Genomic DNA, 15,129 nt, shown 5'->3' with positions numbered 1-15,129 from the left:
CCAGTGTGGCTTGCAGTTTGTTTCTGTCCACATGTCCTGATGGACAGCTTCTCTGTTTAAAGACCACTTGGCTGTTGTGGTGGAGTGGATGATCTTTTTCTTTATTCTTGTCTGAATGAAATGCTTAAATGCATATTGACAGGTGATGGATCTTCACAGAGGTACATCACAGTCTTCCAGGTATTGTACTTAGCCTGGGGCGTGCACCTTGAGCTGCTGTCCCGGGGAAGGGGACAGGCTGTGTCTGGCCTCTCCACAGACTTGTGTGGGTAATGTGAGCACGATGACAGAATACCCACAGGAAAACAACGGAGTCCAGGGAGATGGTTTTCCTTACATCACTGATTTCTCAAAAGGCTGAAGTATACAACCTTTTTTTTCTTTCTAAAAAGGGTGATGAACATGGGTACGAATATCTGGCAGCAAATTCCATGTTTTGTCAGATCTTTTGAGTTCTTTATCATCTGTCATCCTGAAATCTCAGTTCTGCAGGGTTCAGCATTTCTGTGATGTTTGAAATTGAAGATGTGCAAAATCAACACGATGCTGGACACCTAACCTGCTTTACGGCCCTGGTGCGGGTAGTACTTAGCATGTGGTTCATCCCAGATATCAAAGTTGATGCTAATTTTGCCCCAAGAATGGATGTGAGGGACTTAATTGAGCACTGGCAAATTCCAGACGTTCTATTATTTTGTAGCTTCGAGCATTTTAAAATTGCAGTTTCCTTGCCATGCTATAAAGAAGGCGAGCCAGCTTCTGTGCAGCCTTTGGAGACTGTATTTTAATTTAAGATGCTTCCATGCTAAACCTAGTCTTGTCTGACATATTTTACTTGGGAATGTCATTGCATCTACCTAGCTTTCAAACACTTGTTCGAGATAAGAGGCTACAGCTTGTTTTTGAGGATGCGGGAGAGAGCCTGTTATGAATCTGATAAATTATTTTTTTGACCATTCTTCAAAAGTGGATACCTTATTTATATATAAAATAGTTGAAGGGTGTTGGAGTTGAGTATATAATTTTCTATCGAATCAAAAGAGCCTTTGGAAGCCTTTCTTTCTTGTAGTTTAAAGTTCTGTAGCAACTTCTTTGTTAAATAATAAGTGGTGTGTGCAGATGAACAAAATGTGGCCTCCAGTTGTGAGCAAGAGCTTCTAGTTGATGCTGATGCTGCTCAGCTTTGGCGTGAAGCAGTTTGACACTTACGTTTAGGCGTCAGAAAGGATAACATGACAGTTTTCCTGAGAGAAGCAAGTCAAAGTTGACCATGCCATTTTCACTGTTTGGTCCAGCCTGAGTGCTAGGACACTTTCAAGAAATCAGAGCTTTGTGGGTGAGGTTGTTTAAAATCCAGGTATCTTGAATATTCTCCCTCTCTGGACCTGAGAGCTCACATGCACGTTGTGGTGGTGGGAGCCAGTTGGGGCAAAGTTGCTTGTAGTTGTGGAGTAGTTGGTTTTACAGCTGAAACATTTCAAAATCCAGTACTGGAGAAAATAAAGATCTGCCATTTTTTGTATGAATACCTTCATAGCTGCAAGAGAGGGAGCCTGAAAACTGCATTTTTTCTCCTTCATTGCCAGACCAATGGAGAGGTGTCACCACTTTTCTTACTTTAAACAGATCAGTTCCCTCCTTGTCTGGACCTTGACTGCTAGTGCATTAAAGAAAACAAATTTTCTGACTTGCATCTCTGACACGTCTAATTTGCACAATAAAAGTACCCTGGATAGAATTACTGGCAAAGCGTGACTATGGAACGGCAGCAGAGCAGCTCATGGAGGGACATTTACTTTTCCTGTTGCTTTCATACACTCCTAATTGCTGCAAAATGCCACGGCAGTGACCGTTTGTTTATAAAGCTTTGAACAAACGATTGCTTGAAGAATTCTCTAGCTTGTGTGTGGGGCTGCGGCCTGCCGGGCTGGGGGAGGCCTGGGCTGGCCGTGGACAGCGGCTGATGTGCTGGGCCTGGAACTGCTGCGTGATGGGTGTCAGCCCAGGGCTCGAACCGCTGTGCATTCTTGGTGTTGAAACGATGAGAGAGTGCACCTGGATACCAACCCTGGTTCACTGTTGAGGCCCCACCTTGAATACTGTGTTCAGTTTTGGGCCCCCCATCATAAGAAGGGCATTGAGGTACTAGAGAGAGTGCAGAGGAGGGCGACGAAACTGCTGGAGGGGTCTGGAGCACAAGTCTGATGAGGAACTTCTGAGGGAGCTGGGGATGTTTAGCCTGGAGAAAAGGAGGCTGAGGGGAGACCATATTGCTGTCTGTAACTACCGGAAAGGAGGCTGTAGCATGGAGGGTGTTGGTCTCTTCTCCCAAGTAGCAAGTGAGAGGACAAGAAGAAATGGCCTCAAGTTGTGCCAGGGGAGGTTTAGATTGGATATTAGGAAAAAATTCTTCATGGAAAGGGCTGTAAAGCACTGAAACAGGCTGCCCAGGGAAGTGGTGGAGTCACCATCCCTGGAGGTGTTTAAAAGGCGTGAAAATTAGGTTCTTGGGGACAGTGCCAGTGTTAGGTTAATGGTTGGAGTTGATCTTGATGGTCTCTTCCAAACAAAATGATTCTATGATTCAAGGCTGGTCAGCTGTTTAAGAGACAAGCCGGCTTCCTGGCCGGATTGCAAACAGACTGTTGCTGGACATGCTCTTTTCAGGTGCTGGGTGATTCAGGCTGAACTGCATTTCAGTCCTCCCACCGCTGTGGTCGGGTTTCAGCCCTTTCCAGAGCGGTGGGGCTGCGGCTGGGGGCTGAGCCGCAGCCCGACTCCCTGCTGGGAAAGGCAAGAGAAGCAGGACGGGATGGAAATAACACTGTTAAGTGTAACTGGGTGACTTCTGGTACCGCTGCACTACTCCTGAATAGCTACCTGGGTTAAAAAATGAATGATCCTAAAATTGGAGGCTTTTCTGAACTTCCCGTAAGAGATATTATGCAAGAAGCTGCGTCATAATTAACACAGTGTTTGCAAATCTGACATATTGCTGCTCCTTTCAGGAAAGACTTTTGGGTAGCTTCATTTCAAGTAACTTTTTCTATACCCTCACTTTCCTAACATAAGCTGATCGCAGAGATTATGAAGATGCTGTTAATTAAAATAGTATGAAATGTATCATTGCGTCTTGCCACTCAACCCGTACTTTCTCTCTTGAAGGTCATGGAGGCGGAACAGACCAAAACGAGAAGTGAGCTGGTGCACAAGGAGACTGCAGCCAAATACAATGCTGCCATGGGGAGGATGAAACAGCTGGAGAAGAAGCTGAAAAGAGCCATCAATAAATCAAAGTAGGTTTTATGTTTGGAGATGAATATAGTGGTGAAGTCAGTTTGTAGGAGAGACCAACTCTGTGGGGTTTGTCAAATGAGTGAAAGTGTGTTGCCCTCTGTACCGCTCCCTTTGGGCTCCTGTCTGCACGTAGAAGCCTCACCACACAATTAGTTCTGGCATGTTTGTCTTTGCATTTTTTGTCCTTCTAACTGTCTTTTAAAACACCTCTCTTCATGGACTGATGAACTAAATGGGATAAAATACCTTTTTCTGGGCATATTCTTGTTTTAGGGCATTGAACCCTTTGGTGGCACACAATTTGAGAAAGGCTCGTGGGACTCAGATGCTGCTTGCAGAGCTGCAGAGCTCTGCATGTGGATGCTTTGCAGCTTAGGATTCTGTGCAGTTTAGTTCTTATTTTTAGTTAGGAGAGCAACAAAGCAAGTGACACAAACCTGAACAGTGCGAGACTGATCATCAGACTTGTTTATTTCCTAATGCTGCCATAGCAGAGCTGTGCAAGAGCCGTTCTTGGGGAAGGAAACGCACTTCAGAGAGCATAGTGAAGCAGCAAGCATCATTAATAAATGTGTCTGCATTTGATGTGCAGTTTTGCTCTGTTGTGGAGAGGTGAAACAGCTTTTTGCTCAGAACTTGCTTAAAGTTCTGGCCCTGTTTACAACTGATTCTTAATCCTCTTTGTATTTCACATTTGTTTTCTTTATATTTCCAGACTGTAGCTTGTCTAAACAATCTGCTTGCTGTATTTAGCTTTTAATCCCTCCATCTAAAAATGACTTTATAGTGAAATCGGTCAACTAAATATCTATTTTGATTGGTATTTGCTCAACTCAAGAAAGGGTTAGCACTTCTCAAGGGAGATTCAAACATATTTTTTTGAAACAGCGTAGAAGTGTGCCTTTGTAGAACGAGCCGCGTGCTGTTTGTCTGGCACTGCACAGGGACTGTGAAAAACATCATCAGTTCACTAAATGACAGATCCTTCCAGATAGGAGCAATATCTGAAAAATTATTTGGCTGCTAGGAGTTCCTTCCTTACAATAAGATTCAAATTAAGACCCTGATAAATTGTCAGTGGGGTCACACATACCTTTCTGTAATGATGCTGCTGCTGAGCCTGATGCCCCAGCTGCCTCTCATGTGGTTTGCCTTCTGAGTCTGCATTTGCTTACTGAAACTACCCTTTGTGGGGGTGTTGTCTTGTGTCGTTCTCCTCAGGACAAGCTCGTTTTCACTTGGGTACGGAAGGATTCCATCATATTTTGTCTCATATCAGGGCTGAGTGCAGCATAAACCAACTAGGTAGGGTGTTTTCGGGATCCTTTAGTAAGAGGTGTACAGAAATGCCAATTCTAACCTAGTGTTAAAGTGGAGGATGCCTGATGGCACTGACAGGCTTTTCGTGGATGTATTTGAAGTCATAGTGCAGGGGGATGTTGGAAAGGTCAGGCGTCTCTCAGCGTTGCAGTTTGCACATAAAGGAAAATTGAAACTGAGCTGAAAACATCAGTGCTGTCAAGTGGCTACATAAAACTGGGAAATGAGGCTGCTGAATTTGTGGCTGCTTGTGTTGGAGGGTGTAATTGGCTACTGGCTGCTCTCCTGGAAGGATCTAACACCAGCAAACTGCTCTGCCCTTCTCCCTGGGTGGTGCAGGAGGGCTGGCTGTAACGCGTGGGCCTTTCAGGCGCGTGTTCTCTGTCCTCCCTCCATAAATCGGTGGGCGGACATGCTGAATGAGTTGCTCTTTGCCATGCAAAAAATGATTTGTATTTGCTCCTCACTTCAGTCTGGATTAAGGTGCTTAAAGCATAGTTATTTGAAAGCAAGACTGGGACAGCCTGGAGGGAAGTCATTTGGATGATTTGCTATGTAAAGTTGATGAGGAGATGATTATTGGTTTGTTTTGTTTTGGTTTTGCTTTTAATTTTGTTGCTGGGTTCCTACTTGCTTGAAAGCTATGAATGTGCATACGGCTGCATGTTCTTAACAGTCGCCTGATCTTCTGGCTCCATGCCCCTGAATGGTAGGATAATGGACTCGCCTGTGTCAGCTGGTTTTTAGAAGTCACTTTCTGCTCTGGTGACTTAGGCAAAGTGCCTTTATTCTTCCTGTCATCTACTTAAAAAGCAACTTTGCTTGACTCTGCAACGTCGTGCACTTAGACAACGGGTGATGTGGGACACCAATCGCATCAGTGAACAATTCGCCAGCCCTGCTGTGCCATGGACCAGGTTTCAAAAGTGACAGGGTCGTGGATGTAAGAGGATGAAGTGACCCGAGGAGAAGCGAGTCCTAACCCTGCCGGTGCATCGCTCGCTGCTGGCATCAGCTGCCCGGCAGTGTGTTAGCGATGAGTGAAGAACAGCACTTACATTTGAGCTCCTTCACGTCAGGCTGTTGGTCTCCTTCTCCTGACTTAGGTGGCATCCTTCTTGTCTGTTACCTGTAAATATGCCTGCTCGTACATGCATGCATATGTTTTTGTGCATACACACACACATACATGCGTATATACATAATTTTTTTTCACACCACACAAACATACATGTGCTTGTTTGCTACCAGAGAGGGAACTTCCCCCTCAGGCTTATGGAAGCCAATGGGACGTTAGGATTCAAGCCTGGTTGTTCCTTCTACTGGGGTAAGGAAGGGTGAGAATCAGGACATTTCGAGCTGAGTGGGTTTCACTGTTTTCCCTGCACGTTTCCCTGCGGTGCTGCTTTGTCACTGTCTCTGCTCTCCCATTGCTTCAGGGAATGGCTGTAGGAGTTGGATCCAGTTGGACTGTTGGATCCAGACTCCCAGCTACAATGTGTTACCACACCTGGCAGGTCTGTCTGTGCAGATTTTGGCAGGGTTGTGTCCCAGCGAGGGAAGGCAGAGTTGTACTTTGACTGGATCAGTGTCACTGGAAACGCGGCAGGCTTGGCCGTGCACTTCTAATGATGATAGGGGGGTTGATTAAAAACATAGAAGCTGCAAAATAACCTAGTCTCAGGAAGATGCAACTTGGTTATTTTAGGGATGAGGGTGTAGTGAATTCAACCCTTCAAAGCGTGCAGGATCAGAAACTTTTACACTCCTGAGTTCTGGTGCACAGACCAAAATGTCGCTGCAGTAGGACTTGCAGCTCAGAAGAGGCTCGCTGTCAGGGTAGAAATATGACTTCTGTTTCATGTAAACCTGTATCTGATTTTTTATCTCTCCCATACTTTCCAGGAGAGCTTCTGAGAGGTGAGGAGGGTGATGAGCCCTGCTAAAAAAATCAGAAAATCAGGGCTTTTCTTTTTCTTTTGCTGCCCAGTGTTGCACTAGATGACATTGGCTTGTGGGCTTCAAAACTTCAAAGCTGGCATGTGGTTTCTAGGCTTTGTACTGCACCTCTTTTGCCCCTGTCCTCCTGCAATCTTATAAGCAAGGTTTGTTGTCCATAGTGGGAAAGGGATAGTGTGTGAACTTCATGTCCCAGCAGATTGTCGGGGGCCATGCAGTGGGAGGGAAGGATCTGGTGGGTCCCTGGTGGGAAGTGCTGTGCCCTTACACATGGTGCTCTGACCTCCCTTCATCCCGTCTCCTCCACTGAACAACCTGAGAACTGCCCCTCCACCCCCACATCCGAGTCTAAGGTTTGCCTTCTGTGGGGAATTCACGCGTGCTGTGGGCTAAAAAATTAGATGGGTGCAGAGAGGATGCCTGTGCCTGAAGCTGGATGTGGCATTTAAATACCTTGCAGAATCTAGGCCTGAAGAAATCACGCTGTCAACTCCAAAACCAGGAATTTTGCAATTTGTATTTAGGTCAAAAGACCCATGGGAGATAGAAATATTAGAGAGGGGAAAGAGAGACACTGAGAGCACATGTAGGTGTTCTGTCATCTAGATAGTAGTCTCTGGGGATTACAGTGAAACACAAAATAGCTATTTTAATGCTATAAAGAGAGTAACTCCCACTCGAGTATTCTGCATTCAGTCGCAGTGGTTGTAAACAATTGTTCTTTGTTTTTCCACAGACCTTATTTTGAACTCAAGGCAAAGTACTATGTCCAACTAGAGGTACGTATGCAATTCAGATCCATCTCAAGCTTTACTGCTTACGGTAAATACTGAAATTACATCTGAAGTGCTCTGACAACTGTGGTGCTATTCTGTACAAAACCAATTCAGTTCAAAACCTCTTGAGCAATTTGCTAAGCACATTTTAAAGATAAAAGACTTAAGAGAGGCTTTGTTTCCTTGTGTGAAATAAGAGTATTCGAACCCTGCTGCTTACTGCCAGAACCAAACAAATTGAGTTTGACTGTCGTCTTGTAGTTTGAAGTCTCTGGGGTCTGGGTTATGTTTGGTGGTGGTTTTTTGTTTTTGTGGGGGGTTTTTTGTGTTTTGTTTTGTTTTGTTTTTTTTCTGTTTTATGCCTCAGATTTTTTAAGCTGTGATTGGGGTGCTCTCTTCTCTTCCCTGGCTGGGTCAATTAGCAGAACAAGTAACCTGCTTGTAGTACTCAAACATCACACAGATGTGAATTTCTGATTTGGGGTTTGGCAGAAGTGGGATTTTTGGGTTTGGCAGGACAGGCTGACAGGGCTGTTTTTGTCCCCTCTGTACTGCACTGTGTGTGGTGGCATGATGTCCAGCCAGCGCTTGGACACAGGGCAGAGCGGCCCTGGGGTGAGCATGGCAGTTGTGCATGGGATGATAATCCCTGCTACTACAGCCCTTCGAGTTGGAGTTGACAGTGGTGGGAAAGCAAAGCTGCACTAAAAATTCAAATTCAAGAAGCCCGCCAAAGCAGGGTAATTGTGTAAAATATGTGATGTACTGTTGAGAGCTGCATTTGTGTTAACGAGAAATTCTGCATGTTAACGGGAAGACCTGTGCTCTGTGCTGCGTCAGGAGCCATTTCCACACTCCAGAGGCCGTCCTAGCCCTGGTTCCTGTTGTTTAAGTTGCTGCTGTCTCCTTCACAAGTGCCATTGTTTTGCTGGAGTGCTCTTGAATTAAAAACCATCCCACCACCTGGATACCAACCCTGGTTCACTGTTGAGGCCCCACCTTGAATACTGTGTTCAGTTTTGGGCCCCCCATCATAAGAAGGGCATTGAGGTACTAGAGAGAGTGCAGAGGAGGGCGATGAAACTGCTGGAGGGGTCTGGAGCACAAGTCTGATGAGGAACTTCTGAGGGAGCTGGGGATGTTTAGCCTGGAGAAAAGGAGGCTGAGGGGAGACCATATTGCTGTCTGCAACTACCGGAAAGGAGGCTGTAGCATGGAGAGTGTTGGTCTCTTCTCCCAAGTAGCAAGTGAGAGGACAAGAAGAAATGGCCTCAAGTTGTGCCAGGGGAGGTTTAGATTGGATATTAGGAAAAAATTCTTCATGGAAAGGGCTGTAAAGCACTGAAACAGGCTGCCCAGGGAAGTGGTGGAGTCACCATCCTTGGAGGTGTTTAAAAGGCATTCAGATGAGGTTCTTAGGGACATGGTTTAGTGCTAGACTTAGGTTAGGTTATGGTTGGTCTCGATCCTGAGGGTCTCTTCCAACCAAAACGATTCTATTCTATTCTATTTATGCTGGCTTGCCTGTGCAGGGCCAGGTCTTGTGGACACATAATGCAGAACTGCACGCTGTGCATTGTTTTTAATGAAAACACATCTCATACCTTTCTTCCTTGTTAGCACCTGAAGAAAACAGTGGACGACCTGCAAGCAAAACTGGCCCTGGCCAAGGGGGAGTATAAGACTGCCTTGAAAAACCTGGAGATGATCTCAGATGAGATTCACGAGAGGAGACGGTCCGCTGCCATGGGGCCCCGCGGATGTGGCGTGGGTGCTGAAGGGAGCAATACCTCTGTGGAAGACCTGTCAGCAAGTAAACCGGAGTCAGACACTATCTCCAGTGAGTACAAAGCACTCCTGTGCCTGGGAATATCCCACGGGCATCGTAAGAAATGCTGAGGTGAAGGTGGCTCTGTGTGTTCTGCAGTTGGAAATGTGCTGGCTGTTGTGGGACTGTGGATAACTTGCTACACTTCTCGTTATTACAGGAGTTGATTGTATTCTTTAATAGCCAGTTTTCAAGGGGAAAAGATATGAGTTGAAATGCATGAAGTGTTCCCTTAACATCACTGTTGGTTATTTTGTACAGTGCTATATGAAAGGAACAAAATTAAGGCACTTCAAAGCATGCTTCTAATTTTTAAGCCAGTGACGCTGCTGTCAGTGACTTGCCTGGGGTGCTCGCAGGCCATTGCAGGTCATTCAGCCAGGTGGCTGAGGCGGCAGCGCTGTTTGGTGAAACAGACCTTTTGGAACAAGCTCTTGTCTCGCAGCGCTGGGGCTGTGGCAAGGGACTGAAGCTGCAGCTACAGTAGTACAGAAAGGTGTGATGCTCGCACAGAAGGATCTTTTTGCACTACAGGATCTTTTGCCAATTTGTGATTTCAGCAGAGCATGTGTGCTGCGAGCAAGGGGAGCGAAGAAGCAGTAATGTGCTAGTGCAGTATATTGAGAGGCTTTGCATGAGAGACGTCTCTCTTGGGTGACAGCCACAACCACTGAACAAGCTCCAAGCCTAGGTAACCTCTGCTTTCTGGTGGCACATGAGGACCTTGGAACAGTCTGTTGTTGAGTTTTCTTTTGTCCTGGCTCTGTGTAAAAGCGGGTAGATGGACATTGCATGTGGCCTATTTTTTCCTCCCTCCTGGACACTTTCTTCCGTTCTTGATGCAGAAAGTTTGTTTGGTTTTGTTTTTTTTCTTCTGCCAGTCCCACAGATCCCAGTTTAATTTGTATTTCAGCTTCATTTCTGCAGGGAAGAGTCTAAGTCAGGATTGCAGGACTTTGTATTTGCACAATCCCGGTGCCCGAAGGCCAGACATGCAGTTCCCTCGTAGATGCTGGTGTGTACCGGTGCCGAGGCCTCGTGGATCTGTGGCACAGCCCGTCTGTGCCGTGGGAGCTGGGGGCAGCCCTGGGCTGGGCTCTGTGCCCTGCAGCGGCAGCAGTTTTCATGTGACGTGCTGGAGCTCTGTCACTCCACACTGTGCCGCTGCGACCCAAGTTGCCATGTCAAGCAAGCGCGGTGTCTGGGCCAGCCAATGCAATGGGGTTTTGTCATGGCTGCCTGTTTTCTGCCACCTGAAGTCCCAAGGTTGAGCCTTTCTGAGTTAGGCAGAGATTATCTCTTTGGACACCAACAGGTCCCCCTTCTTTGTGCAGAAGCCACCCAAGAGCCTTAGGTACAACTGAGCTGAGAGTTCTTGTGCTGAAGGAGTTCAGGGGCCTGATGTGTAGAGGCAGAAAGAGCTGGGAAAGTTAATTCAGAGCAGCTGGTTGCTGGTCCTCCTGGGGCTGCAGGGGCTCCAGACAAGGACCAGCAGCACAGCCTCATCCTTCTCTTTGAGTTGCACAGTCCGACAGCAGTGGAAGGACTCCAGTTGTGTCTAGTGCTGGTGCAGAACTGGGTTGCGACAGGGCAGGACTAGCAGCCTGCCAGACATAATAACCACAATAGCCTGACAGGTTAAGTGCTCATGTGTTGTAACATAGGGGGAGTTTCCACCAAGGCCCTTTTATATCTTGATTTGTGTTTGCTGGGGTTGAATAAAACATCTCATCAGCAACAAGAGTTTTTTGGCCCTAGCAGATGCTCCTGTGTGTTGTGGTAAGTTTAGATGGTGATAAGTAGGCTACGCTTTAAGTTGTGCTTTTTGTAGACTGGCCGGTGTCAGAGCTTCTTGCCAAATAGAGGACTCCTGTAATTGGAAACGTCTTTTTTTGCTCAGCCTTTTTTGTTTGTTTTGTTTTCACGCCCTGCAAAGTTACCTGTATTGCTCAGCAAGAGAGAAGAAAGGCCACTCTGGGAGTCTTGGATTTGACATCATTAAAAACAAAACACCAAAACCCAAACCACGACAAACAGTCTCTGAGCACAAAGTGCCCTGGAGGGGGCTCAGTAAGTTGGATAGTGGTGTTATCCATTTCATGTTTGAAGCCTTTCAGGTCAATTCTTCAATGTGTAGGTACAGTTGTGCAATCTGCAAATACAGCAGAAAGAGGCAGAAAATCTCTGCGATAACCGTGGTGGCAGCTGCCTCTCTTGGCACCTTTCATGTCTGAGTGTTGCACGGGAGCCCCAGGCTGCCGGTATAACAGAAGAACGACTTTGAAACTTCTCCTTTGAGCCATTTTGTTAACTCGGCTGCTTTGCTCCTGCTGCGCTTTCAAGGCGGTTCAGAGCCTCTAACAATGGCAGGAATCACAAGGAGGTGTAATTGAAGATAACCTTAGGTTGCTGTGAATGTCTTGCTGTTCGTGGGACTTCTTCAGACCAGTGTGATTCCAGCACACAGTTTTGTTGTGTAGAGGCTGATGCACATAAGAAAGCTTCTGATCCCAGCGGGACTACTTGTGTGCAGAAGTCTTTGGTTCATAGGTCCCCATCCCACAGTCAGCCAAGGCTGAAAAAGGTTGAATTTTAGCAAAATCTACACCCCTATGTTGCACAGAATTTAACTTTCTTTAATGGAGTGCTCCTTCTGTTGCTAGCAAAGAGCCTGCAGCTTAATATAGCCAGACAACTTGGAGTTGGTTTGTTTTAATCAGAATTCAGATCTGAGTAAACACAAGCAGGGAAAATGGTGTATGTACATGGGGCTTTAAAATTTGATGTTGCTTGGTGATTCTCATCCAATAAGAGATCTTGGTTGTTAATGCTGGACTTTAACTGTGAAATGGGAAGGTGAGGTGGAAGCAATCTGCCCCTGGAGCTGTGTCTTTCTAATTAGTGCCTAAAATGACCGTGAATTTGTGCTGGGATCAAGATGCTGCTGACTGAAGTGGACACAGACTAAGCCCTGGCCTGAGTTACATACTGAAGATCACAAGTGAACAAGACCAGCTGGGCAGGGGCCAACAGGAACATAACCCAAGAGCATCTTGGCATGAGGCGCAGTAGCTTGTGTGGAGCTGGTGTCACAGGGCATGGCTGTGTGCTGTTCCTCAAAGCAGAATCGGGCCTTTGTGATCCATGTATGAAACACCGGGTTTAGGCTTTGCAAACACAGCAGAGCAAGAGCTCCCTGGGTTGAAGGTGCATGTGGATACAGGAGATACAAACATGAGAAACTCTGTTGCCTGGGAAGGTGCAAGAGGGGTGTAGGTTTGCTAACGGGAATATTCTTTGAACGTTGCAGTGGCTTCAGAAGCGTTTGAGGATGACAACGGCAGTAGCTTCATATCCGAAGAAGATTCGGAAACTCAGTCAGTGTCCAGCTTCAGCTCTGGTCCCACCAGCCCCTGCGAGGTGCCTGCTCAGTTTCCTCCTGCCACACGACCTGGAAGCCTGGATCTGCCCAGCCCTATGTCCCTATCGGAGTTCGGGATGATCTTCCCTGTCCTCGGCCCCCGAAGCGAATGCAGCGGGGCATCCTCCCCCGAGTGCGAAGCTGAAAGAGGTATGCACAGCTGGATACACCCTGGGCTTGTGGTTTTCAGCTTTATGAAGGGAGCAGGAGAAGCCTCTCAGCTCCCTTAGGCCAATCGCCAGCTCCCTGAGCTCTCACCCGCTTGCCCATTCCTTGGCGAAGGCAGTTCTTGAAGGCCCTGCATCCCACGGTTAATGGTGACATCTAAAATGTTTAATTGTTCTTCTGCTGGCTGGGGAGGTTCCCCAGTCCTGTCTCAGTGAAGGGGTTCAAGATTCCTCATGAAATAGTTTATCAGTGGGATTGTGATCATACATTTATTTTAAGGAAAATCTGAGGTTTGTTGTTTGTTTTGTTTTTTAATTACTGTCCTGCTTGCTGAAAATCCTGCTTTCCGAGGAAAAATAAAAAATCAAATAAGGTGCCAAAAGGAACCTCTTGCAGGCTCTGCCAGCCCTTGCTGACAAATGCAGACCAGAGGATTTTCACTGGTCTTGTGTACTCCAACCTAAGGCTCTTTCCAGTGAAATTTGCTGATGCAGTGCACAAGACCAGTGCGGCTTGCAAAGCCAACTTTGGTTTCATTAAAGCATCTTGCTCCTGCTCTTACTTATATATATATATATATATATATATTTATATATATATATATCTATCTATCTATCTATAACCTTTTTTTTTTTTGTATGCTTTGACAAAGGAAGCTGCAGAATCACTCACTTGAAGCTTAAGTTGCAGAATGTAATCCGGGTTTAACATGTAGTTTAATCCTTTCTTTGCAGGGGACAGGGCAGAAGGGGCTGAGAACAAGACAAGCGACAGAGTGAACAAGAACAGGAGCGGCACCAGGAGCGGCTCCGCTGAGGGGCTGGCTTTGGAAAACCGAATGAAGCAGCTCTCCCTTCAGTGCATGAAAATCAAAGAGGGAATATGCGCAGGCAGAAAAGCTGCCCAGATTGGCTGAGTCCTTCTTGCGCCCCGTCCTGATTAATGGGAGTATAAATATTTATACATGAACTTCTAAGTGTTTGAAGAACATTGTGCCAATAATATATGCCAAATCTTAAGCGTTTACTCGAAGAATTTAAAGCTGCACTAAGAAGTCTAATTGATGTGGAGGGCTGGAGTTTTTATGCAGTAAATCCTTTGTAGGCCGGACAAGTTATGAAATGTTTAAGCTGTGCTCGTATTTCACAGACTTTGTAAATTGTTTTGTAGCAGCCTGGCTGAAGCAATAACTAGTAATGTTCCCGTGTAAATTCATGCCATTAGGGGGTCTGAAATTCGAGCCAGCCATTTGCAGAGAGCGGTTTGGCTTCAGTTTTGTAGAATGAAATGCTCTTTAGATACAGTGGATCTCTGGAGTATCAGTGGCATATTCTTTAAACATCTGTATTTGTCTGTATTATGCTGAAACTGTAGAAGTATTTTGTATACAGGAAAGCTGTTGCATGTGTGGGGTTGAAAAGCCTTCACTCTTCCCTTGGTGCTCACAGAAAGGATGAAGATGAGGCATGCCTATAAAACCTGGTGTGAAGAGACAGACAGACAGACAGACAGACAGATGGAAAGGGGATGGTAACGCTCAGCGGTGGTCGGCCCTTTGTAGCCACCTTCCTGAGTCTGGCTTGGGCTCTGAGGGTGATTCCAGTGACCAAAAAGAGTTGATTGGCCCCTTCCCCAAGAAGTGAAGTATTATTTTTCAGCACTTTAAGTGTTTGGTTTGGGGGTTTGTTTTTGGCTTGAAAATGGGAGTCATAGATGTGTTCAGGACAGTTACGATAAGGGATTCGTCCTTGAAATATGCATGAAGAAAAGGAATTGCCAGTGTAGATTGACGATGTGTTCTTAAGCTTCTCTGTAGGTTGTACTGTGTGGGGTTTTATAACTGTTCAAGGGACTTGGGATTTAAGTATTGCCCTAGAGAAAGTGTTCCCTAAAACTAGAAAGGGCATGGGCATGTTTTGCCAGCAGCTGTTAGGCAGTAGTAGTGTCTGGTAATTATGCTAATAAGTGGTAGTAAAAATCCTAGGACTCTTCAGTTTTGGTGGCTAAGCGTTTCTGAAAGCACCATTTTATCTAAGATGTCAGTTTATACTGTTAATTTGATGGGAATTTTAGTATTGCCCAAAGTATTTTCTATTCTATGTTTTCGCAGTCCTGTTGTATTTCGTCCCTGCCACAGCTTGTGTATCTATTCTCAAAGTTAATGTAAAATTCTTCACACTACAGTAAACATTTTTGTTTTCCACATTTTGAGTCTGTGCAAGTTAAGTTGTATCTCAGGTGCTAAAGAACCCAATCTTCTCCTGCAGCAACTTCAGTCTTTAAAAACTCACTTCCAGTCGAAGTCTGCAGCCGGTGTCGCTTTCTGTGGTACGAGAATCCTTTGTAATATGTGGACAACT

General features: G+C 45.9%; 1 protein-coding gene across 1 annotated transcript in view; it reads left to right on the top strand.

Annotated features, from left to right (window-relative positions):
* SH3BP5 (SH3 domain binding protein 5) overlaps nt 1–14,972 on the top strand; it is a 53,054-nt gene extending 38,082 nt beyond the window's left edge. Inside the window, exons 5-9 of the mRNA XM_082045034.1 lie at nt 3,166–3,296; nt 7,313–7,355; nt 8,973–9,192; nt 12,491–12,751; nt 13,504–14,972. Of these exons, the coding sequence (XP_081901160.1) occupies nt 3,166–3,296; nt 7,313–7,355; nt 8,973–9,192; nt 12,491–12,751; nt 13,504–13,685 (837 nt within the window). The 3' untranslated portion in view covers nt 13,686–14,972. The remainder of the gene's footprint in view (nt 1–3,165; nt 3,297–7,312; nt 7,356–8,972; nt 9,193–12,490; nt 12,752–13,503) is intronic.
* Nucleotides 14,973–15,129: the final 157 nt, after the last annotated feature.

The sequence above is a fragment of the Streptopelia decaocto genome, assembly GCF_964273445.1.
Source record: "Streptopelia decaocto genome assembly, chromosome: 2".
Lineage (NCBI taxonomy): Eukaryota > Metazoa > Chordata > Aves > Columbiformes > Columbidae > Streptopelia > Streptopelia decaocto.
Note: the sequence above shows the minus strand (reverse complement) of the source record. Positions and strands in the feature narration are given on the sequence as shown.